The sequence below is a fragment of the Oncorhynchus gorbuscha genome, linkage group LG24, assembly GCF_021184085.1.
Source record: "Oncorhynchus gorbuscha isolate QuinsamMale2020 ecotype Even-year linkage group LG24, OgorEven_v1.0, whole genome shotgun sequence".
Taxonomy (NCBI): domain Eukaryota; kingdom Metazoa; phylum Chordata; class Actinopteri; order Salmoniformes; family Salmonidae; genus Oncorhynchus; species Oncorhynchus gorbuscha.
The window spans coordinates 36474012-36501125 of record NC_060196.1 but is presented as its reverse complement, the minus strand read 5'-3'; the positions used below and the strand labels follow the sequence as shown (position 1 = coordinate 36501125).

Genomic DNA, 27114 nt, shown 5'->3' with positions numbered 1-27114 from the left:
CGTGTTTTAGACGATGCATGGCTCTCGACCTTTGCTTCTCCCGAGTCCATACGGGAGTTGCAGTGATGGGACAAGACTGTAACTATCTATTGAATACCATGAAAAATGCCATGATATATCTTCCCTGGAGGGCCAATATAAAAGAATGAACGGACGGTTTGTTCTAAAATGCTTCCCTAAAGGTAAAGGTAGCTGTTCACAAAAACAACTCACGGGTCTGATGTGCACTATTTCCCAAACAAAACAGTTTATTACATTGTTAGAAAAAACAATAACAAGGAAAAACATGTGTACTCGTACTGTACAACTTCTGTATAACATAGATTATCCTATGTTCGAGGGACTGAATGAAAACATGAACTACCAATATCTGTCTATGGCTCATCATGGTCGTGGACTTTTGCCATTATTTATTGGTTCATTGATCAATATTGAAAATGAATGATTCCAAAGCGCAGTTTGAGGTTTTGTTATTTGTGAAAGGCTGAACTTCGTACTGTACATGGTGCTGGTGAGGACATTTTTTTAATGAATTTATTTAAACAATGAATTAAACAGTACATGAATAGAAGTCAAATACATACAGTATTTACCTTTGTGTTCGTTGAAAACCAACACATTGCCCTGTTTTTCTATCTGAATCTGTGGGTATGAATGGAACAACATGAATTTAACAAAATTGTCATTTTAGAAGTTTGTGTAATTTGTCTTTGGGAAAGCACTTGGGCCATGATGGGCCACCGATCAGTTTAAAGGCTAGCTTAAAATCAATAGCAGCTGTCTTAGAATGCATAACATCAGATAAGCTCTCTCCACAAGAAAACGACGCATCAGTCTAAAGGATGAAAAGCTAGAAAAATATCTATACAGTATTCTAAATTACATTTGCCTTGTCTCTGTTTCTCTTTGGCTCTGCGGTGCGATGAGGGAGACATGTGAAGACTCCCATGTATTACCCCTCCTGAACTGGGTACGTCACGCCATGTCTTGCTGCTGCTGGAGATGCAATGTGTTCTGAGCTTCTGCTTGTGTTCCTCACGGCCCCTTGCTGTAGCTGAAGGATTTCTTCCCCCCACTCATCATGTAGAGAGGTGGGGGCCTGCCTATACAGTTTGAGGGGTCACAATAGCCTGGGGCTCCTGTAGCTCCCCTGGAACCAGAGGCACCTGGGCTACCATTAACACCGTCTTTACCGGGAGCTCCATCTTTACCGTCCTTCCCGATGCCAGGGACGCCAGCCACACCTGAGAGACAAAGGACGAGGGAGATGATGGCAACAGGTACTGAACAACGCCTCGTCATGTCTATGTGTGACCAACTGGGTTCAAACCCAGGTCTCTTGAGTGACACCAGACTGTGTGAGCCTGCTGAGCTAAAGCATTGGGATACAGTTGAGGAGCTAAAATATTCATGTGTTAGGCAGGATAAGAATGGGGGAGGGGTGATGTTACCTTGTGGGCCTGGCTCGCCTGGACTTCCTGGGATTCCCACTCCGTTTTCTCCCTTATGTCCTGTATCTCCCTTTATACCAGCGTCACCTACAGAGAAGAGGAAGGCATTTCCTTTCACATGTTGTACATTGACTGTCTGAAATGGGCTATTATCGCCACAGGAGGTATTTGTTTGTGTGTTTTTGTTTGTGTGTAGGTGTGTGTGTGCCTGTGCGAGTACATGCGTGGGTGTGTGTCAACTAAATGGATGAAATTAAAAGGATTTAGCAGAGAGGGATTTTGCTGTTTTGTCTGATTTAGCCCTGGATGTGAATGCATGACCCATCTACAAAGAACAAACACACTGGACAAGCTCTTTCAGAGCACTAAGCAGGGTTGGGGAGGTTACTTTCTAAATGTAATATGTTACAGTTACTAGTTACCTGTCCAAAATTGTAATCAGTAACTTTTGTATTATGAAAACTCAGTAACGTAATCGGATTACATTCAGTTACTTTTAGATTACTTTCCCCTTAAGAGGCATTATAAGATGACAAAAGTGTATGTTACAAATTGAACCACGTCGACTGCAAGATAAATATCAATGTTAAAGTTTACATAGCTGGCCATATATGGATGTTACATATTACTTTATGGGTTGGATATGTAGGCTTCTTCTAACCCATCGCTTTCTACCTCATACAATAATACGATTAAATAATTTCTTTACATTAAAAACCAAAGTCTATCAGAATTCCAGTCATTCTAATAAATGTTATACCCCTTGATCTTCAAGAATAGGACTTGGATATCTGGAAGTATAGATTATCCAAATTGTTTACCTGAGCATAACCCCAAAATGAAGGACTTATTAGCCAGCCCTACTCTGTTGTTTATGATTTTGTTGTCATGGAGGACGGATTGGGCACATTGATTCAAGCTGAAAAATAAATGCTGTGCTCATGGAATGGCATGCTTTGAGCACTACTGAAAAGTTATATTTACATGTGAAAAATGAATGCCATATGCTGCATTTGCTATAGGCCTATTGTTTACCTTTTTGTTGGTGACACTTTGATATCTTGATAATATGCAATTGTTTAAAGGGCAAACCCACAGATGAAACAATTACTACTCACTTCACAGAACAGCGCAAACTGGCTCTAACCAGAATAGAAAGAGGAGTGGGAGGCCCCGGTGCACAACTGAGCAAGAGGACAAGTACATTAGAGTGTCTAGTGTCTGACTTCTAGTCAGAGTTGCAAAGAAAAAGCCATATCTCAGACTGGCTAATAAACATAAAATATTAGGATGGGCAAAATAACACAGAAACTGGACAGAGGAACTCGGAGTCGCCTCTTCACTGTTGACATTGAGACTGGTGTTTTAGCGGGTACTATTTAATGAAGCTTCTTGGCAATTTCTCGCATGAAATAGCCTTAATTTCTCAGAACAAGAATAGACTGACGAGTTTCAGAAGAAAGTTCTTTGTTTCTGGCCATTTTGAGCCTGTAATCCAACCCACATATGCTGATGCTCCAGATACTCAACTAGTCTAAAGAAGGCCAGTTTTATTGGTTCTTTAATCAGGACAACAATTTTCAGCTGTGCTAACATAATTACAAAAGGGTTTTCTAATGATCAATTAGCCTTTTAAAATTATATATTTGATTAGCTAACACACTGTGCCATTGGAACACAAGATTGATGGTTGCTGATAATGGGCTTCTGTACGCCTATGTAGATATTCCATAAAAAATCTGCCGTTTCCAGCTACAATAGTCATTTACAACATTAACAATGTCTACACTGTATTTCTGATAATTTTGATGTTATTTTAATGGACAAAAAAAATGCTTTTCTTTCAAAAACAAGGACATTTCTAAGTGACCACAACCCTTTGAACGGTCATATATATATATATATATATATATATATATATATATATATATATATATATATATATATATATATATATATATATATATATGTGTGTGTGTGTGTAATTATCCCAAAATGTATGTAGCAACTATATATTGCCCCTTTAAGTCTATCAAAAGTGTGTGAGTTTGAACATGTGTCCATTAGGCCTACGGATGTATTATTTTTATCAGCATGAATTAGAAAGACCTACTTTTATTCCATAGGCTGGGATCCGCACTGTGCAGCTGTTGCAAGAGAGTATTTTACACTGGCTGTCCACTGGTTTCAAAAACAATGATTAATAGGCAGCTTAAACTTCTTGAATTCAACCATTAGTGGTTTCCAATTCAACCACTATTTGGTTCAAATACAAGCATTATTTGGTTCAAATACACATTTAGATTAGTGAACAGCCATCCACAACAACCACAATCCATAAGGCGCAAATAGCTAAATGAAACGTCGACTAAACCACTGCTGTCATCCTTACCTCCAAGCGTTTATTCAAGTTGGATAATCTTTGGATGCCGACAGCAGTCATACCATCGGAAGACAGCTTGGACTGTAGCCTACAAAAGCCTCTTTCCTGCGATCCATCAAACCCATTTGGTGTGTCATCATAGTGGTCTCTAACTTCTGGTCAGACTCGCTCAGGTGGAACAAACTTAAACTTGCGCCTTTTTTTCAATCCTGATTTGAATGTCATTGAGAAAACAGAGAAGTGTCCAAATCTCCTTTCTGAATTTAAAAATCATCCTCGAATGAATCATTTAGTTTTTAACAGTATCACTAACATGATTACAATATTTTAGCTGGTAACGTAACATGTAATCTGTTATTCCCCAACGCTGGCACTAAGCTGCTGTACTGTGGCGAACCTGTAGGCCAGACAATGCAGTATTTCTCAAAAATATGTAAATAGGTTGAAATAGATTGCATCCGTCAGTACGGCTGTGGGCCCTCTACAGAAATACACTATAATGGACAAATAGAAGGCCTAACTATTTGTACTGTGTCTCTACTTTCCTGGTTGTAGTTTCTATGTTCTCTACCGTACACAATGAAATGGCCATTTCCAAGATGGCCGAAGTATTCCATTGGAATGATCAGTTCTTTATACATTTCACCTTTATCTAGCAAGTTATTGATATATAATTCCCCCGTTACCTTTGATCATCTTTGGGTATCCACCTAGTCCTACCTTGTTTCCAGGTGTGCCTGGTAACCCAAAGTATCCAGGTGGTCCCTTCATTCCCATCGGTCCTCTGGGACCGGCCTCTCCTGCAGTCCCTGCTGGGCCCGGTGGACCTGCGGGGCCCCGCAGTCCTGCCATGCCAGGGGCCCCGATCGCTGCTGGATTCTTTAGGACCTCTTTCTTAAACTCTGCTAAGTGTTCTAGATGGAGAGAATTATTCAAATGTCAGTTGAACAAAGCACCCTACATGTCAGCCTGCCTTAAATGATTGTTACAGTGTGTAGGCTACACAATATTCACGTACCTTCAACAATTGCTGAGCATAGTTCGCGAAGTTTGATATCATTCATTTTAGGACCCTATTGGGTTTGGAAGGGTGAAAAGTATATTAATTAACACCCGTGTGTTTTACAGTCATCCTTCATTTGCTTGGAAGAAGGTAATTACAGGTAGGCTTCTAGGCCCAGGTTAAAGGTAATTACAGATAGGCCTCTAGGCCCAGGTTAAAGGTAATTACAGGTAGGCCTCTAGGCTCAGGTTAAAAGTAATTACAGGTAGGCCGCTAGGCCCAGGTTAAAGGTACTTACACGTAGGCCTCTAGGCCCAGGTTAAAGGTACTTACACGTAGGCCTCTAGGCCCAGGTTAAAGGTACTTACAGGTAGGCCTCTAGGCCCAGGTTAAAGGTACTTACACGTAGGCCTCTAGGCCCAGGTTAAAGGTACTTACAGGTAGGCCTCTAGGCCCAGGTGATCCATGTAACCCTCTCTCTCCCTCCAGTCCATTGGATCCCTGGGGACCGGTCAAACCCTCATGACCCGGCTGCCCTGGTCTACCATTTTCCCCGGTATATCCCCTCATGCCCTTCTCTCCAACCTAGAGGTGAGTGGACAACACAACACAACTTAAATGTTAACTGTATACCATACAGCATTCAATTATTCCACCACCAACCAACCAACCAATTGATTAACCAACCAATCAACCAATCAATTAAACTGTGACATTGTTCTGTACCTCTCCTTTGATTCCAGGAACACCAGAAGGACCCTATAAAACAACAATAATCGACTGAATTAGGACCATTGTCGTCACTACAAATACAGGGGAATACTAAATCTAGATCAAATGTATCTCTCAGTAGAACATATACCTGGTCTCCCTTGACTCCAGAATTGCCTGTAAGACCTGGATCACCCTGAGGATAGAGGTAAGATTGTCAATACAGATACTGTATCTTACAAAATAATACTGTCTCATTGTTCACATGATATATGGTATTGATGTGAATCCATGGACTTACTTCACTTCCCTTTGGGCCATTGGGACCAATAGGGCCCTAGGAACAAGACACAGGAAATTAGAAGTCATTCAAACCCTTTCCTCTACAAACTGACAACTATCACTAAAACAATAAACTACTACACATCAGGACTCACTTGGTCTCCCTTGTATCCAGTGTGACCCTTCAGTCCCTTTTCACCAGTGTCACCTTTGTCCCCTTTGTCACCCTGCATGCCTGTATCACCTGTGACCCCCACTGGTCCCTGCTTTCCTGTCTCGCCCTGGGGAGAGTGAAGCAGGATCATGGTCATGGTTATCATTAAAGGTACTCTAATAATTGTGGGTTTAAGGAGTTTAGCTGTCATTGTTACCGCCAGACAGGGATTGTTATTGATGAGCAGTATGCATGACAATCATAGTTGAATAAAAAAATACTACTGTCATGTAGATTTAATAACTGTTGAAATTGAATAAAATGTAAAGAATTGTCAACTTACAGTAGTTCCTTTGTCTCCTGGTTTCCCATCTTCTCCTGCTGTTCCAGTCGCCCCCTAAACAAACGATATAGTCTATTTAAGCATATTCAGCACCTTCAGTAGAATATGGATCCACAATCATGGCTAGCAGTGTTGAGTGATAGTACACACTTAAGTGTGAAATTAGATACTCACTGTTTTCCCAGGAACTCCGATTGGTCCTACTGGTCCGTCAGCTCCTGTGTCACCCTGCAAAAAAAGCATACTGTTTACAATAGACAAACACAGGGAATGAAACTGTATCCAAGACACACAAGGACACATTTTTACCTTGGCACCTCCAGCTCCAACCAGCCCCTGCTCTCCTGGGAAGCCCTGCAGAAACAACACGCAGGATATCCTCAGAATACCGTACAGTATGTTGTTATTTCTGAGAGCATTACAACAAGCAGGATATCCTCAGAATACCGTACAGTATGTTGTTATTTCTGAGAGCATTACAACACACAGGATATCCTCAGAATACCGTACAGTATGTTGTTATTTCTGAGAGCATTACAACACACAGGATATCCTCAGAATACCGTACAGTATGTTGTTATTTCTGAGAGCATTACAACACACAGGATATCCTCAGAATACCGTACAGTATGTTGTTATTTCTGAGAGCATTACAACACACAGGATATCCTCAGAATACCGTACAGTATGTTGTTATTTCTGAGAGCATTACAACACACAGGATATCCTCAGAATACCGTACAGTATGTTGTTATTTCTGAGAGCAGTACAACACACAGGATATCCTCAGAATACCGTACAGTATGTTGTTATTTCTGAGAGAATTACAACATAAGGGTTGGACTACATCCTTGTTGTGATGTTTCTGTTGATTCTGTTTCCCCTGCTATGACCTCTGACCTGTATAAACCTACAGGTTTCATTCATCTGGTCTGCAGTGTGGTTTGACTGGAAGGCAACCAACCAATCTATCGATTTTCCTAGCTTTTGCTTTCCTTTTAATACCAACAAAAGGTAATCTAATTTATAATTATATTCTTAGATCAATTATATTTATCTTATACAAACGTCAAAGATTAATATTAGGCTCACTGGAATTCCGACGACACCCCTGATTCCTACAGTCCCAGGAACGCCAGCTTCTCCCTGTTGGAAAGACAGGTATGTTCACAGGATAACAGATTGATTTCTTGACAGATCTTGTAAGACTGGATATAGTCTCTTTATTTAAACTATACTGAACTATATATACAGTTGAAGTTGGAAGTTGACATGCACTTAGGTTGGAGTCATTAAAACAAATTTTACAACCACTCAAAAAGTTTCTTGTTAACAAACTATAGTTGTGGCTAATCGGTTAGGACATCTACTTTGTGCATGACACAAGTCATTTTTCCAAAAATTGTTTACAGACAGATTATTTCACTTATAATGAACTGTATCCCAATTCCAGTGGGTCAGAAGTTTACATACACTAAGTTGACTGTGCCTTTAAACAGCTTGGAAAATTCCAGAACATTATGTGATGGCTTTAGAAGCTTCTGATAGGCTAATTGACATAATTTATGTCAATTGGAGGTGTACCTGTGGATGTATTTCAAGGTCTACCTTCAAACTCAGTGCCTCTTTGCTTGACATCATGGGAAAATCAAAAAGAAATCAGCCAAAACCTCAGAAAACAATTGTAGACCTCCACAAGTCTGGTTCATCCTTGGAAGCAATTTCCAAATGCCTGAAGGTACCACGTTCATCTGTACAAACAATAGTATGCAAGTATAAACACCATGGGACCATGCTGCCGTCATATTGCTCAGAACGGAGACACGTTCTGTCTCCTAGAGATGAATGTACTTTGGTGCGAAAAGTGCAAATCAATCCCAGAACAACAGCAAAGGACCTTGTGAAGATGCTGGAGAAAACAGGTACAAAAGTATCTATACCCACAGTAAAACAAGTCCTATAGCGATATAAACTGAAAGGCCACTCAGCAAGGAAGAGGCCACTGCTCTAAAACCGCCATAAAAAATCCAGACTATGGTTTACAACTGCACATGGGAACAAAGATCATACTTTTTGTCCTCTGGTCTGATGAAAGAAATAGAACCATAATGGCCATAATGACCATCGTTATGTTTGGAGGAAAAAGGGGGAGGCTTGCAAGCCGAAGAACACCATCCCAACCGTGAAGCACGAGGGTGGCAGCATCATGTTGTGGGGGTACTTTGCTGCAGGAGGGACTAGTGTACTTTACAAAATAGATGGCATCATGAGGAAGCAAATTAGGTGGATATATTGAAGCAACATCTCAAGACATCAGTCAGGAAGTTAAAACTTGGTCGCAAATGAGTCTTCCAAATGGACAATGACCCCAAGCATTCTTCCAAAGTTGTGGCAAATTGGCTTAAGGACAAGAAAGTCAACGTATTGGAGTGGCCATCACAAAGCCCTGACCTCAATCCTAAAGAAAATGTGTTGGCAGAACTGAAAAAGCATGTGTGAGCAAGGAGGCCTGCAAACCTGACTCAGTTACCCCAGCTCTGTGAGGAGAAATAGTCCAAAATTCACCCAACTTATTGTGGGAAGGTTGTGGAACACTACCCGAAACATAAGACACAAGTTAAACAATTTAAAGGCAATTCTACCAAATACTAAGTGAGTATGTAAACTTCTGACCCACTGGGAATATGATGAAAGAGACAAAAGCTGAAATAAATAATTCTCTCTCCTATTATTCTGACATTTCACAATCTTAAAATAACGTGGTTATCAAACTGACCTAAAACAGCGCATTTTTATTCGGATCAAATGTCAGGAATTGTGAAAAACTGAGTTTAAACGTATTTGGCTCAGGTGTTTGTAAACTTCCCACTTCAACTGCATGTACAGTAGCCATAAAACATAGACTGACCTTAGCTCCATCCACTCCAGGGAGTCCATCCATGCCATCTGCCCCAGGAGTACCCTGTAATCACAGTTCATCATTGATCACAACAACAACAACAGCAACAAAACCTCAGCATCATAATCACACTCATAAAAAATACGGGCGACGTTACAAAATATGAATTGTTCAGGTCAATCTAACTATACAACTAACACTACAAAGGGATCCTGCATCCATCTGATGACTTATTACTAAGGAAATAAGATCAATTTATGTTGTATTGTTTGTTTACTCACAGTGTCTCCCTTTGCACCAACAGGACCCTGATCTCCCTGAGGACCGATGGCTCCCTGAGAAACGCCCACGCAATGAACCATGCAACAATTTAGTTGAACAGAAAGGCTTGGAACCAAACCATATTCAGAAAGTCCAGTAAAAACACTAGAGATACTGTAGAAGAGAGGAGATACTCACATCATCGCCTTTTTCTCCCTCCAGACCCTGACGTCCACGAATGCCCTCCATACCCTAACAGAAAACAAGGAGTCACTGCAGAACATAATGGCAGACATTTTGGAAAACACCGTTCAGCCCTGGGTAATGTCAACCACAGTCTGTCCTCCAGTCATTGATTGCAAATGTCAGTTCTAATTGACGGAGTTGATTAAATGAGTAGTGCTTACAGGAGAACCCGGTGGTCCGGTGGGTCCTGGGATGCCGTTGAAACCAGGGGGACCCTGGGAGGAGGAGAGAACACGCACGGTGAGTTTTAGACCCTAAACACTAAAGTAGAACATTCACAAGACTTGTAGTAAATATTGTTTTAAACCCTTACCCTGTCTCCTTTATCTCCAGGACTACCAGGAAAACCAATAGTACCTCTATGTCCCTGGAATGCATTACAGATGTGAAAATGTATTATACTTAGTAGGATTCACAGTGATGCACAGCAAAAACTGTAAACAGTTATAAATGGCTGGTTGTATGACCAATTTGACTTGAAGCAGAAAATCTTGTGTATCATCTCTGAATGTGCATTTTGTGCTTTAGGCAGAAATCTTATGTAACATTATAGTATGCTCCAAATACCAATTTCCGTTAGAGGCGGAAATATAGGCATTCTCACTACCTATGTTCGGCTTAGAACAGGAAAAAATAGACAAATAGAAAATACAAAACAAGTGACTGGGATTTTCGATACCAGACAGTGAAGTAGAATATCAGCCTGTATGTGTTGGTATCTGTCAGAGCAAGGACGGTTCTTACATCATCTCCCATCTTGCCTGTTAGGCCCTGCACCCCAGATGGTCCGGGCTCACCCTGTGGATTAGCAACATAGGAAAAACACAAATACTCACATCTAGCGATTTGTGTGCTTGAATAATCACCCTAAGCACCCAATGTACTTAAGCACATTGTCAAACATCACACTTTTTTCACTAAACATTAGAATTGATTGCTTGTCATACCTTTTGTCCAGCTTCCCCTGCAGCTCCATTATCACCTGGTAATCCCTTGTGTCCCTGGAGATGCCATAACAATGCAGTTCAGACTGCATATCATCAACTATCAGAAGCTCACATTGCTGGTTCATGCAGTCATTCTACTCCTACAATGTAAAGTGCTTTGAGCGTCTGGATAAGCCGTACATCATTCCATTCAATTATCTGATACTGGTATCAGAGACAACCAGTGGCCACAATGTTGTGAGTGATGATAAGGGATCTTTCCCCAAAGCCAGGTATGGAATTTCATTCAGTGTCCGTCACTAAGATTCCTCACCTTCATCCCTGACAACCCTGGGTTTCCCTGTGGTCCAGCTGGACAGGCAGCAGGGCACTGCAGACAAACGTAGACAGACACAGATATAACATTATCACTACACCTGCAGGGGGCTCACCTCCTCCATAGCCACTGACTGAAGAATACTATAGCTACCAATGTTCCACAAGCACATTTGTCAGAATTAAAGGGCAGCAGCAACAACAGTGTCTAAGGGAAGTGTGAATTAGGCTGAAGTGTAGTTATTGCAACAACATTCGGCTGAACCACCCAGTCCCACCGTCTAGCAGACCCTGTGAAAGTTGGTTTAACCCTGAGAAAGGTGATAAAAAGAGACTCACATCATCCCCACTCCCCTCAGCTTTTCCAGCCCCAGGTGGTCCCTTGAAGACAACATAGTGAGTGACACAGTACATATCTCTGTGGAGTGACATCTAAAGCAGAGTTTAGAAGTCCACAAACACTACAGCAAAGATCTCCCGTGTTTGAGGCTGTGCAATCAATGTCCATTAATGCAGAAGTGATACTGATTATCACTCTGCGTCAGGGTTAGATGCCACCCTAAAAGTCGGAGAGGACTCTTATGACGATATTGATTAAATAAATAGTTAGGTTAATTCATGAGAAAGACCAAAGAGACAAAGCCATAACAGAGAGGAATATCGGTCAAGACTCCAAGTCGGAAAAACAGAGGTCAATTCACACAGAGAGGATACAGATGTTGAATTCACCAATTTCAGGTTAGATCCAGAGGTCAGAGGTTAGCATCAGTACTTACCACAGGTCCAGGTGGTCCTGGTAGACCAGCGGGACCAGGGAGACCCAGACCCCCTCTAGGCCCAGGGGGACCCTGATAACAATATGGACTGTTACAGTTATACATGAAACACACAGAGAATGTCCTACTAGACACAAAAAGTCTGACATATCAGTAATGTATGTTACAAAATCGTCCACAGACTATCAAAAGGAGCAATGATAAAGTGCACTATGACTGCTATGACACGTAGCGTCTATTGATTCAGTCATTACTAAAGTCATTACTATGGGATCCTTATTTGAACACTGACCTCAGGCCCAATGTTCCCCTCGTCTCCTGGAGTTCCTGCTTTCCCAGGTGGGCCCTGTAGGGAGCGACATACACAAGTTATGTGACTATTCTATAGCCCGTTAGTAGGGCTGGATTAAAATACTGTATGCTGTCTTAATGCTGTTTAGAACACGGGGTGAAGACGATGTAAATATGTTGAAGAGTTTGTAGTACATACGGGAGGTCCAGCTGTCTCAGGGCCCTGGGAAATGAGAGAAAAAGCGATCAGCTACATCCTCTTATTTAGCTATAGAAATGAAGCGATCTGACATGTTCCATGGCTTAACGGCTATAAATATCAGCAAAATGTTCCCATTAATATATAATGATCTAAAAATAGTGAATACTTACGGGAGGGCCTGCTGGTCCAGGAAAACCTTGAAGTCCCTGTTATTAGACACAGAACAGTACAATATTAGTTAACACTGTCCCTGCTGTTAAAGTTATTAGCAACATATTTTCTTTAGTAGGTTCTGGGAAGAAAAGTAACTCACTCTCTCACCCACAGGTCCTCTTGGGCCCATTGAACCAGGCACTCCCTTCATTAAAAATATGAGAAATCATTGATCTACAAACTAAAACATTCTCTCTCCACTAGTTTGAATTATAATAATATCAGTTGAGGGGTGGAAAGATGCTGTAAACGGTTCAATGGCCAAAGCTAATACATAAGGTGATAGTGAACAACCTTGTCTTGCTCCACAAGGCAAAATAGAGGTTTGAGTGTGGTACATGTAGTACATGTAGTGTGTGGGACAAGTTGAGTGCGTGACAGGTAGTGTGTGGTACAGGATGAGTGTGTGGTACAGGTTGAGTGTGTGGTACAGGTTGAGTGTGGTACAGATAGTGTGGGTGGTACAGGTTGAGTGTGTGGTACAGGTTGAGTGTGTGACAGGTAGTGTGTGTGTGGTAGAAGTTGAGTGTGTGACAGGTAGTGTGTGTGTGCTACAGGTTGAGTGTGTGGTACAGGTAGTGTGTGGTACAGGTAGTGTGTGGTACAGGCAGTGTGTGGTACAGGTAGTGTGTGTGGTACAGGTTGTGTGTGGTAGAGGTAGTGTGGGTGGTACAGGTTGTGTGTGGTACAGGTAATGTGTGTGGTACAGATTGAGTGTGTGGTACAGGTTGAGTGTGTGACAGGTAGTGTGTGTTGTACAAGTTGAGTGTGTGACAGGTAGTGTGTGGTACAGATTGTGTGTGGTACAGGTCGTGTATGGTACAGGTCGTATGTGTGGTACAGGTAGTGTGTGTGGTACAGGTTGTGTGTGGTACAAGTCGAGTGTGTGACAGGTAGTGTGTGTGTGGTACAGGTTGAGTGTGGTACAGGTTGAGTGTGTGACAGGTAGTGTGTGTGTGGTACAGATTGAGTGTGTGACAGGTAGTGTGTGTGGTACAGGTAGTGTTTGTGTGGTACAGGTTGAGTGTGTGACAGGTAGTGTGTGTGGTACAGGTTGAGTGTGTGACAGGTAGTGTGTGTGGTACAGGTAATGTGTGTGGTACAGGTTGAGTGTGTGACAGGTAGTGTGTGTGTGGTACAGGTTGAGTGTGTGACAGGTAGTGTGTGTGGTACAGGTAGTGTTTGTGTGGTACAGGTTGAGTGTGTGACAGGTAGTGTGTGTGGTACAGGTTGAGTGTGTGACAGGTAGTGTGTGTGGTACAGGTAATGTGTGTGGTACAGGTTGAGTGTGTGACAGGTAGTGTGTGTGGTACAGGTTGAGTATGTGCAAGGTAGTGCGTGTGGTACAGGTTGAGTGTGTGACAGGTAGTGTGTGTGGTACAGGTTGAGTATGTGCAAGGTAGTGCGTGTGGTACAGGTTGAGTGTGTGACAGGTAGTGTTTGGTACAGGTTGAGTGTGTGACAGGTAGTGTTTGGTACAGGTTGAGTATGTGACAGGTAGTGTGTGTGGTACAGGTTGAGTGTGTGACAGGTAGTGTTTGGTACAGGTTGAGTGTGTGACAGGTAGTGTGTGTTGTGTTTGGTACAGTAGGAAGTAGAGATACTTACAGAAGCTCCTGGTAAGCCAGGCAGGCCTCTCTGTCCAGGCAAACCGATCTCCCCCTGCTCACCTTTGGCCCCCTAAGTTACAGACACAACAGACGGCTGAGTTACGACACAACAGACGGCTGAGTTAAAGACACAACAGACGGCTGAGTTACAGACACAACAGACGGCTGAAAGACACAACAGATGGCTGAGTTACGGACACAACAGATGGCTGTGTTAAAGACACAACAGATGGCTGAGTTACGGACACAACAGATGGCTGTGTTAAAGACACAACAGACGGCTGAGTTACAGACACAACAGACGGCTGAGTTAAAGACACAACAGATGGCTGAGTTACGGACACAACAGATGGCTGTGTTAAAGACACAACAGACGGCTGAGACACAACAGATGGCTGAGTTAAAGACACAACAGACACAACAGATGGCTGTGTTACAGACACAACAGACGGCTGTGTTAAAGACACAACAGATGGCTGTGTTAAAGACACAACAGATGGCTGTGTTAAAGACACAACAGATGGCTGTGTTAAAGACACAACAGATGGCTGAGTTACAGACACAACAGACGGCTGAGTTACGGACACAACAGACGGCTGAGTTACAGACACAACAGACGGCTGAGTTACAGACACAACTAAAGCCACACGTAGCAGACACAACAAAAGCTAAGTATTGCTCTGTACACAGAGAAATCTGACAAACAGATTTATCATCCATCTGCATTGCTCGTCACCGTTGCTAAGATACACCTTGGCAGTGCCGGTCAGCGTTTAACTTAATCAATGAAAGATGTGAAATTTTCATCAGGACAGACAGAGAAACATAAGGGGAAGGCAGGGTGGAGGAGAGAACACTGATCTATTTTTTGCAGATAAATTGATTGTAAGTAATGACATAGGTTAAACTGCAGGATGGAAACAAAGACCTAATAAATACTAAGATAATGAAACACATTTAATAATATGACATCTCCTACTTACAGTAGTGCCAGCACTGCCAGGTGAACCTGGAAGGCCCTACAAGTAAAAAGAAAGACATTGGTTATCCATACTAGTCATTGAGAATAGAGAATCAAGAAAAGTGTTTACTGTCTGTCGAATATGCAGTTTGAGGCAACATCCAGAATGGTAAATGACATAATGCGATGGTTCATTTTTCATTCTATATGTAGATTAGTTGGGGTGGATAGACTTACATCTCTCCCGTCTCTGCCGTCCTCTCCGTGTGGCCCCCGGGGCCCCTCGGGGCCAGTGGAACCGGGAGGGCCAGGGACAGGGACAGGCTTGGGGTCAGGCTGGATGGAGAAGAGACAACACAGTCGATGAGTACATGACAAGGACTGAAGGCCACTCTGAGGGGAGTGAAGAAATGTCTTACTCCAGCCAGAGTTTGATTGTGCTACTAAAGTAACAAAGCATTGAGGCAATCAGGCAACAGAGCATTGAAGTAGATTATTTGCCCCAAAAACACCAAGAAAAAAGAAAGTAGAAAAGATAAATACCTCAGCATTGGCATACATCTGAAGAAGCAAGAGAAATGAGAAACATGTAGAGTTAGTGAAGTAGTCACACCACCTTCACCCAAAGTGTCGGGGGAAGCTAAAGCACCTGTCCAAAAACAATAGCTGTGAGCAGAATCATATAGGCCCTATCTATGGCTCTGGCTGTGAGCATTTCATGCTGTCGTTGACATCCATAACCCCATAGGAAACCTATAATCCCTGTAGTATACAGCCACCCTGTACCATTTTAGTGTTGGCGTACTGAAAAGACACTGCTGTACGCAGAAAAGACACCCTCAAAGCTAGAGGGAATAGGCCATTGTCAAATTGATAGACACATTTGCATCATAAAGACAGACGGTAGCTTTTCAGTCTATGGGACAATAGGACTCTGCCCACTCATAACAGCATGTACTCTAATCTACAGTTCTGACCCGAGGAGTCAGACTTGAATGTGCTGCCAAAATGGAACTGTGTCTAGTCCAAATTGAGAGTGAGAGCCGCCAGTATTCCCTCTGCATGAACAGAAGTGCTTATTTGACCTATTGATTGTGATCATGGCACTCTGACAACGGTATATCAGGCCATCTTATCTCTTCACCATTTTGCAGGTGCAGATTCACAGAAGTTAGTTAGTGAAAGTTATGTTGCCGGTCAATATGAACCTAAAACCAAAGCAAGTAAAGCCCAGGTGGAGCCTGGGTTGTTGTTGTTACCTCTATGGCAGGCAGCTCCTGGCAGTTCTCTCTATTGGCTCTCTTTGGGTCGCAATGGATCAGCATCCACTGGAGTTCAAACTAGAACGAGACAATGGCCTGATATGGATGATTTAACATTGCATAGCATAGAATATCATGGCATGGTTAAACATGACGTGACCTAACATTTTTCAACTTCAATCAAATATTTTTGGGATAGAATCATGTGACGCTGAAACTATACCTATGCTTGTCTATGGTACAGTTCCTATAGCTCTCTCTACGAGCTGAATGTGTTTAGAGCTGGCATTTCCTCTAGGGAGATTTTTGAATAGTGGAACATGATTTTGCAGCAGTGGCACCCCACTGAGCTGCAGTTCTGCTATTGTGGCAGCACTTTAGAATTACAGCCGTGCTCAGCACACATATAATCCTGTATTGTAGAAGAGCTTCACAGACTCATATTATAACGCTTACTGTATAACATAGCACCACTGGGGAACCAATACCTTCTCAGCCTTAGCCTGGTCGCAGATCTGTTTGTGCGGTCTTGCCAACTCATATGGTTATTGTCATCCCAAACAATGACCACAAGAGTTGGCAATACAGCACAAACCAATCTGGGACCAGGCTATCCCTGCCCCACTCACCACAACAGAAGCATCAGCATCAACGTCCAGCCTCCCAATAAGTGTATCTCCCTCGGTGTTGACGGGGCCTTTGCCCTTGATAGGCTTCTTGTCCACGGGCTGACAGTCCACATACAGGGTGACCTGGTCTCTCTCCACTCCAATCATCATCTGTAAGGATATGCTATAGGGTTACTGTTGTTGATCCTCAGGGGCCACCCTAATTCATGTCATTAGGAGACTGATAGCTAAATAAACAATTTTTGAAAATGCTAATTTGGTAATCAGTCACTAATACATTGTACCAGATGTAGGGTTGCACATTTCCAGTAACGTTCTCAAAATTCCCAGGCTTTCCAGGGTTTCCTGCTAATTCATTCCTGATTCTGGAAATCTTCCATCCGGGATTTCTGGAAAAACTGGGAATTTTGGGATAGTTACTAGATTTTGTAATGTGAACCAGGAGTACCATCAGTAATTCCATCACCTTGTGCCACTTGGTGTTGAACAACACAGAGAGCCCTGGGAAGGTGACGGTCTGCAGGTTGCCATCCTGGCCCATCAGGAAGTACTCCAGCGCTTGCTGGTCTCCATTTAGCCTGAGCCCCGCCTGCTTCCGGCCGTCCTCGTCCACTACCTGCCACACGTTCCACACCTTGTTCACCGTGTTCTTGATCATACGGAACGTGACCATGACGGAGTACTCGTCAGGGAAACCCAGGGGGAAGTTGAGCCTGGGTGGAGAAGAACAGAAGATGAAGATGGGTGAGAGAGGGAGGAGGAGAGGAAAGGGTTGACACATGAAGGAGACCTCAACAGGGAAGCCCCTAGGGAAGTTCATCCTCAGTGGGAGAAGGATAGATGGACAGAGGAAAGGGTTCAAACTTATCTTTACAAAATCGTCATTTGAATCATTCTCATAAAGAATGCATTTTAGTTAGAGTCTTGGTCTGCTCTGCAACAGACTGACAGACTGAAGAGGTCACACTGACTGAGGAGTTTCCTTCTCTCAAGCGACACGCATCTTTAAAGTGAGTTAAAGAAAAGCAGCTTTCCATCACACACAGTTTGGTTCTATGATTTCAGATCTCTGACGTTGGCTGTTGTCAAAGACACTCATCATCACAAAGCAGAGGTAAAACTGCTGCAGGCCACGATCACAAAGCATCACACACAGCGCTTCAGTTGGCTCCCAGCTCCTCACGCCCACCATAACATTATGAATGGAGACATAAATGAAACCCTAACACTTTTATGTTAAAGCTCTCCATCCCTCACTCTTTCTCTCTCTCTATCCTCCATCTCTCCCTGTCTCTAATGCATGATGCATTCATAACGCAACAGTTCCAATTACTCCAAAGGAAACATTAGGCCCTTCGTTTTCCAAATCAAACCCTTCTGTTTTAAACAGAAGCAGAGCCCCAGTGGCTCTGATCAACAGATCAACCAATCAGTCGACCCGTCTCAGTTTCTAACATGCAGACTGCTCTCCAGTCTCTCCAGTCCGAAACCTCTAGGCTGGTATTCATTAAGTGTCTCAGATGCTGATCTCAGATCAGGGCCCCTCCGGTCAAATCATTAATACCTCAAAGGGAAAACTCGTACTTAAAGATTTAGGAATACGAGCACTGGGGTTTTAACTAGCCAGGCCAAGGGCTCCATAGGTGGTGCCTTTATGGACGGTAGCTGCAGAGCTGCAGTCGGCTTGTAAATAGATCAAGACAAGGCAATAAAGAAGGAGTTTCCTGTAACCCAATAAAACAAATGAAGACCACTCTCTCTAACGTTCCTGCTGTGTGTGTGTGTGTGTGTGTGTGTGTGTGTGTGTGTGTGTGTGTGTGTGTGTGTGTGTGTGTGTGTGTGTGTGTGTGTGTGTGTGTGTGTGTGTGTGTGTGTGTGTGTGTGTGTGTGTGTGTGTGTGTGTGTGTGTGTGTGTGTGTGTGTGTGTGTGTGTGTGTGTGTGTGTGTGTTAAGTGCACCTTGGGAGAAAGTCTCTCACAGCCTAGGCCAGAGTTTGAAGTGTGTTGTGTTGTAGGCCTCTATCCCCTGCAGTGGTAAGGGAACGAGTATCAGAAAGGAACCCCTCTGACAACAGACTTCAAAACCCAGACAGACTGGCCATTGGACTCCGAGGGATACATGTTTTTGGGATTAGCGTCACGTTGTCCTGAGTGGCATGAGGCAGACTGGGAGGTGTCAGTATGTTACACAACAGAATGTGTAAACAGGTCATTAGCCAGACCAGACTAGATCAGACCAGACCACCAGTGAAACACCGGAGGACAGCTGTAGTTATGTAAAAAAGGGTTACCAACTGACAACAACTTCTGGCCTACTGAGCAATGTGCAAACGGTCTAAGCTGAAAACGGCAGATAGTGTAGTGGTTTTAGATCAAACAAATGACAGGGTACAGTACCAGGCTAGAGGATCCCCACACATTCACTGCTTGATCTAGGCAAGACACACACCCAAACACAAACACACAGACACACACAGTCTCTCTTCACACAGGAAGCTGCTCAGGCTGTCACCAACTGTCTCTTTTGATTCCCAGAATCCTTTATGAGCACAGACAGGAACAAGAGAATAAAACTACAACTAAGAATGCAGCATAATGAAATATGTCTCTCTGTGTTTCCGGGAGGAGATATTTCATGGTTACAGTGGGGTCTGGGGGTGGGGGTTCCCCCCTCGTCGCCAAGAGATGCCAAATAGGTTCAGACATGTTGTTCTCAGCCAATTACAAGCTGTTTCCCAGTGTGATAACACCTGTCAGGAACCTATAATAATACCACACCTGCATCGACCCAGGGGAAAGCATTTATTTGTGTGTGTGTGCATGTGTGCGTGCGTGTTTAGCGATTATATGTTTGTTGCTTGTTCTGGTTTCTTCATTCTTTCTTTACCTGATAGGTATTGAAAGCTGGCCTCCCTTATCAAGCCATACTCATACAACACCTGCATCGACAAGCTCCGGCATTTTGTTTTCCTGTTTTTCCTTACCTGGTAGGAATCTGGAAGTTGGCCTCCTTATCGAGGCGGTACGCCACCTGGAGAGGAGTGGAGCCCTCCACCTTCCTCACCCCCTTCAGAGGAATAACGTCCAACTGGAACTGGGTGATCAGATCAAACCCTAAAAGAGAGGTAAACTGATTTTCAGACCGATGTCCTGTATCGTTCTGAATAAAGGACGTGTTACATTACTGTACATATATAGTCATTCTGGTGAAGTATACATTATATACTGTGTTCCAGGAGTAGAACAAGAAACAATGCACATCTGATTGACAGGTAGTGGACTCTTTTGTATCCTACACATGGTATATTTCTGGTTCACATTCTAGTTCGCAACAAGTCACGTGAAGTGGACATTTTGGAACTTCGGAGTTGTCGCACTTTACTAAGTTCAACTGTTTATTCTTATTTCATACTCTGTATAAAACACTGGGTGCAGTGATAAAACTAGCATATTATTATAATTAGTTGTTCCCTTGCCTGGGCTGGCAACACATAGTACAACATGTTCTTTGAAGGCAGCTAGTACATCTGTTCCTACCAGAGCGCTGGTACACAATTAACATCTTGCTGAGCTAGAATTGTTCCTATTAAAAATCTTTCAGGCTCCAGTGGAATACTTGATGTGGCTCATTTGAAACCTAAAGGTGTCTCAAGCCATTACCCATTTAGACAGCCCAGCCCAGCTCACTAAGCAATCACCGCAGCTAACTTAATTGTGACATTCTGTATTTTGCTTCCTTAGGGATTTCTGTAAACCGAGGCTGGTGGTTTTCTGGTCATTTGAAATGTAAGTCTTTGCTGTCTGGCGATGAGAAAAACCACAGGGACCATAGTGTTGAACTACTGCTCCCTTCTCACCTGGTGTCTTGAAGGGAGGTGAGACTTGGCTACAGAAAGACATCTCATTGCTACTGGCTCAGATCTCCTGAGATGTCTTGTAGTGTTTGATACAAGGTTGAGATACGTAATATGTCGTCCCATGCAGGTCTCCTTTGATTACATCATGAACTATATCCACATCTCATGGTGTAGGTCAAGCAAGCTGTGGCCAAAGTCAGACCGCGGTGGAAGCAAAGAGTTGCTGCCTTACGTCCAACCAGGGATGAAGACGCCTGAGTTACTACACATATTCACATAGTCAATATTTCTAAAAGACAACATACGATGGTTAGTATCTACCGTATACTTTACCTGGAAGGTCATCTTGTCCATTTCTCATGGGAGGGCAGACAGCTGTGTCCCCATCTAACCTGTTGAGATCTAACTCTGAGGGAAAGCACACAGGGGAAGCAGCTTGGTGTTATGATGTTTCTGTTCACAGTGCCACCTTCAAGGGGAGAGCACCAGGAGACCGTTCACAGGTGATAAAACAAGGTAAGAATGCCAATTCACATTATGCTCATGATCCACACTGGATGCATTTTTAATGTTGGTTATTCTTAAAGCTGCAGCGTCTGTATTTCTCAGGTTAATTACACAAGCACAAACTCAACAGCGTGTGTGTTGTACTGGAAACAATGGACGCATACTTCGATGTGCTTTAAATATGTCAGTATGAGATGACAGAGGTAATGTTGATGAATGTTGTCGTGCCATATTGCCTTACATACACTGCAAAGTCTGTAAAGTGACCAAAGAAGGTCAGACCGACAGGTGATGGCTCTTCTTTGTTCATTTATTCATCTTCCTGTCAGTTATTGAGATGCATGTCCCCCTGGGGGCTAATGTAAGAAGCCAAGAGTCATCAATCACACTATTGTGCTATTGTGTTTTTCTTGTGTGATTGAGTGACCTATAATATTAGTCTTGTGTCTTTAGTCTTTGTTAATTTAATATAGCCTTCGCATCTGTCTGGGATTCTAAATTGTTAACTGTCATTGGATGCGATTCATTGAAAAAAAGAGGTGATGTAATGTAACTGAACCCTGAGGTGATTCTTTACATTTCCTTCTCAACTAAAACCTTAAAAGTGAACCTTGAAACTTGAAACAACGACAGCGGGAAACATTTGGTAATGTTTCATTGAAGAGCCTTGCTCTACTGTAGCAGTGACATCTCAATGTGAAGCTACTAAAGAACTCAAGAATCAGAAAACAAATCTCCTAGCCTCCTCCTCGTGTTCGATATGCGGATGAAAATGCATTGCATGGGGAAACTAGGATACAAAGATCTGGAAGTAATGAAACAGCACTGGGTGCCGGAGTACCTCTAGCCTCTACTCCCAGTCAATAACCTGAGTCAGCGCATTTGAATGTGCAGACTGTGCAGGCAACACATCTGGAAGCCCCTATCAACTCCACCGTAACTGCTGAGTGGAGGGGATACTTTGGGGAGATGGTATTTATCCTGTGTGTTTAGTGGCCATAAACACTTCTCTCACTGTGCAGTGTGGGCTGTAAGGAGTTAACAGCTCTCACTCCAACACCAGGGAATGTGTCCCAAATGGCACCCTATTCCATATATAGTGCACTACTTTTGACCAGATCTCTATAGGCTCTGGTCAAAAGTAGTGCACTATAATGGGCATAGGATGTCATTTTGGATACAGCCCAAGTGTTTTAGTCGCCTAGTCATTGCGCTAAATGAGCAGGAGATTGAGATGGACTTGAGCTCAGCTCTTACAGTACAACACCGCCGTTACGTGTGACTGAGAGCTATGATGATGACTAGTGGATGGAAGCAGACCATTTCCAAAAGGAAAGTAATCTAGCTACCTATTAGACCGCATCTAATGTGCTTGTACTGCGAAAGCAAACCGTGCTACAAGATGGCATTCACTTTATACGTAATAAGAATAACCATTAGGTTTGTTTTCTGCATTAGATATTCCCCCAAGTCTGTAATGTATTTGTTTTGATGTTGAAAAACACCCATAATGTGTGCTATTATATCTCTCTGACAGCTTGGAAGAGAGGCTTATACAGATGTAGAATCTTAATTTGAGCCAGTTTGCTACAGAAGGTAAATCATGTGAATTGTTATGTGGATTATAATTAATATATTTCTTTTTGTGGGGCTTGAGACATTTTTCACTAGGGCTAACCTTGTCTGACATTTTTAAATGGAAACTACAAACTTTAGAAGCCTTTGCAAAAAATGAATGCAACAACAGCATGATCAAATTAAGATACGGCATCTGTAACAATTAAGAAACAAGAGATTATCTGAATTAATCTACAGACTAGTACAGTAGGCTACACTATGTCTGCTATTTCTGTCTTAATAATATATTTGCAATTGTAATAAATGGAATGACCTGTGATAGTATTCTGAAACAATTTGTGTGTTTTGATACCAAAAAGAAAGTGAATTATCCATATCAGAAGTAGCTGTGCAAGCAAACACCACATCCCAGTAGTACACCGTTATGAGGAAGTGATGTTCCCATCATGACCCTGAAGGCTTCTGAGTAACTTACGGCTGAGGGCAGGAGAGAGTAGCAGAGAGAAGAGGGCCATGCAGGTAGAGGAGTACAGCAACATTACTGGGTGCTGTGGTCGCTTCCTGAGGGAAGAGAGAAAGAGACAAAGAGAAAGGGAGAGAGAGAGATGGTGAAAGAGAGAGAGAGAGAGAGAGAGAGAGAGAGAGAGAGAGAGAGAGAGAGAGAGAGAGAGAGAGAGAGAGAGAGAGAGAGAGAGAGAGAGAGAGAGAGAGAGAGAGAGAGAGAGAAAGAGGACAGCTGGGTCAGTGATCTGATGTCTTCAGACATGTCTTTGGCGTAAATTGATAAAGCTTTAGAGTACCGACACATTTAAAGAGGTTAAAACTCACGTAGACACATCAATATTATCTGACAGAAGTAACATACAGTATGTGACGTACTGATCATTACTGGATATCAATGACTATAGATGAAGATAGATAGATGAAGATTTGATAGATGAAGATCTTATGATAACACAAACACAGGAACACACACATTTCTCCTTTGATAGGTAATGGGGGAAACTGTGTCATGAGGATATTCATAAGCAAAGTCATACGCGAGTGTACATCTATGTCAGACACGAGTGTACATCTACGTCAGACATGAGTGTACATCTATGTCAGACATGAGTGTACATCTACGTCAGACATGAGTGTACATCTACGTCAGACACGAGTGTACATCTACGTCAGACACGAGTGTACATCTACGTCAGACACGAGTGTACATCTACGTCAGACACGAGTGTACATCTACGTCAGACACGAGTGTACATCTACGTCAGACATGAGTGTACATCTATGTCAGACACGAGTGTACATCTACGTCAGACATGAGTGTACATCTATGTCAGACACGAGTGTACATCTACGTCAGACACGAGTGTACATATATGTCAGACACGAGTGTACATCTACGTCAGACATGAGTGTACATCTATGTCAGACACGAGTGTACATCTACGTCAGACACGAGTGTACATATATGTCAGACACGAGTGTAGATCTACGTCAGACACGAGTGTACATCTACGTCAGACACGAGTGTACATCTACGTCAGACATGAGTGTACATCTATGTCAGACACGAGTGTACATCTACGTCAGACATGAGTGTACATCTATGTCAGACACGAGTGTACATCTACATCAGACACGAGTGTACATATATGTCAGACACGAGTGTACATCTACGTCAGACATGAGTGTACATCTATGTCAGACACGAGTGTACATCTACGTCAGACACGAGTGTACATATATGTCAGACACGAGTGTAGATCTACGTCAGACATGAGTGTACATCTATGTCAGACACGAGTGTAGATCTACGTCAGACATGAGTGTACATCTATGTCAGACACGAGTGTACATCTACGTCAGACACGAGTGTACATATATGTCAGACACGAGTGTAGATCTACGTCAGACATGAGTGTACATCTATGTCAGACACGAGTGTACATCTACGTCAGACACGAGTGTACATATATGTCAGACACGAGTGTAGATCTACGTCAGACATGAGTGTACATCTATGTCAGACACGAGTGTAGATCTACGTCAGACATGAGTGTACATATATGTCAGACACGAGTGGAGTTTTAGGTCAGACATGAGTGTAGATCTACGTCAGACACGAATGTACATCGATGTCAGACACGAGAGTACATCTATTCCAGACACGAGTGTACATATATGTCAGACACGAGTGTACATGTACGTTAGACACGAGTGTACATATATGTCAGACACGAGTGGAGTTTTAGGTCAGACATCAAATCAAATCAAATCAAATCAAATTTTATTTGTCACATACACATGGTTAGCAGATGTTAATGCGAGTGTAGCGAAATGCTTGTGCTTCTAGTTCCGACAATGCAGTGATAACCAACAAGTAATCTAACTAACAATTCCAAAAAAAAACTACTGTCTTATACACAGTGTAAGGGGATAAGGAACATGTACATAAGGATATATGAATGAGTGATGGTACAGAGCAGCATACAGTAGATGGTATCGAGTACAGTATATACATATGAGATGAGTGTGTAGACAAAGTAAACAAAGTGGCATAGTTAAAGTGGCTAGTGATACATGTGTTACATAAGGATGCAGTCGATGTTGTAGAGTACAGTATATACATATGCATATGAGATGAATAATGTAGGGTAAGTAACATTATATAAGGTAGCATTGTTTAAAGTGGCTAGTGATATATAGATATATATATATATATATATATATATATATATCAATATGATATATATATATATATATATATATATATATATATATATATATATATATATATATTTACATCATTTCCATCAATTCCCATTATTAAAATGGCTGGAGTTGGGTCAGTGTCAATGACAGTGTGTTGGCAGCAGCCACTCAATGTTAGTGGTGGCTATTTAACAGTCTGATGGCCTTGAGATAGAAGCTGTTTTTCAGTCTCTCGGTCCCAGCTTTGATGCACCTGTACTGACCTCGCCTTCTGGATGATAGCGGGGTGAACAGGCAGTGGTTCGGGTGGTTGATGTCCTTGATCTTTATGGCCTTTCTGTAACAACGGGTGGTGTAGGTGTCCTGGAGGGCAGGTAGTTTGCCCCGGTGATGCGTTGTGCAGTCCTCACTACCCTCTGGAGAGCCTTACGGTTGAGGGCGGAGCAGTTGCCGTACCAGGCGGTGATACAGCCCGCCAGGATGCTCTCGATTGTGCATCTGTAGAAGTTTGTGAGTGCTTTTGGTGACAAGCCGAATTTTTTCAGCCTCCTGAGGTTGAATAGGCGCTGCTGCGCCTTCTTCACGTCGCTGTCAGTGTGAGTGGACCAATTCAGATTGTCTGTGATGTGTATGCCGAGGAACTTAAAACTGCTACCCTCTCCACTACTGTTCCATCGATGTGGATAGGGGGTGTTCCCTCTGCTGTTTCCTGAAGTCCACAATCATCTCCTTAGTTTTGTTGACGTTGAGTGTGAGGTTATTTTCCTGACACCACACTCCAAGGGCCCTCACCTCCTCCCTGTAGGCCGTCTCGTCGTTGTTGGTAATCAAGCCTACCACTGTTGTGTCGTCCGCAAACTTGATGATTGAGTTGGAGGCGTGCGTGGCCACGCAGTCGTGGGTGAACAGGGAGTACAGGAGAGGGCTCAGAACGCACCCTTGTGGGGCCCCCGTGTTGAGGATCAGCGGGGAGGAGATGTTGTGCCTACCCTCACCACCTGGGGCGGCCCGTCAGGAAGTCCAGTACCCAGTTGCACAGGGCGGGGTCGAGACCCAGGGTCTCGAGCTTGATGACAGCTTGGAGGGTACTATGGTGTTGAATGCCGAGCTGTAGTCGATGAACAGCATTCTCACATAGGTATTCCTCTTGTCCAGGTGGGTTAGGGCAGTGTGCAGTGTGGTTGAGATTGCATCGTCTGTGGACCTATTTGGGCGGTAAGCAAATTGGAGTGGGTCTAGGGTGTCAGGTAGGGTGGAGGTGATATGGTCCTTGACTAGTCTCTCAAAGCACTTCATGATGACGGAAGTGAGTGCTACGGGCGGTAGTCGTTTAGCTCAGTTACCTTAGCTTTCTTGGGAACAGGAACAATGGTGGCCCTCTTGAAGCATGTGGGAACAGCAGACTGGTATAGGGATTGATTGAATATGTCCGTAAACACACCGGCCAGCTGGTCTGCGCATGCTCGGAGGGCGCGGCTGGGGATGCCGTCTGGGCCTGCAGCCTTGCGAGGGTTAACACGTT

The 27114-nt window shown here is 43.1% G+C and overlaps 1 protein-coding gene across 1 annotated transcript; it reads right to left on the bottom strand.

Moving 5' to 3' along the window:
- Nucleotides 1–1035: 1035 nt before the first annotated feature.
- On the bottom strand, nucleotides 1036–23419 carry LOC124012234 (collagen alpha-3(IX) chain-like). The gene is made up of 37 exons (XM_046325710.1): nucleotides 23356–23419; nucleotides 21129–21203; nucleotides 19923–20052; nucleotides 17406–17652; nucleotides 16940–17089; nucleotides 16308–16388; nucleotides 15592–15609; nucleotides 15286–15384; nucleotides 15071–15106; nucleotides 14086–14157; nucleotides 12578–12622; nucleotides 12435–12470; nucleotides 12262–12285; nucleotides 12064–12117; nucleotides 11772–11843; nucleotides 11335–11376; nucleotides 10994–11050; nucleotides 10681–10734; nucleotides 10478–10531; nucleotides 10047–10100; nucleotides 9895–9948; nucleotides 9686–9739; nucleotides 9508–9561; nucleotides 9236–9289; nucleotides 7420–7473; nucleotides 6637–6681; nucleotides 6502–6555; nucleotides 6328–6381; nucleotides 5986–6111; nucleotides 5850–5885; nucleotides 5700–5744; nucleotides 5564–5596; nucleotides 5276–5422; nucleotides 4853–4907; nucleotides 4545–4748; nucleotides 1452–1538; nucleotides 1036–1244 (listed from the first exon to the last, which is right to left on the bottom strand). Exons 1-37 carry the CDS (start codon nucleotides 23417–23419, stop codon nucleotides 1036–1038), a joined length of 2829 nt encoding a protein of 942 aa, XP_046181666.1.
- Nucleotides 23420–27114: the final 3695 nt, after the last annotated feature.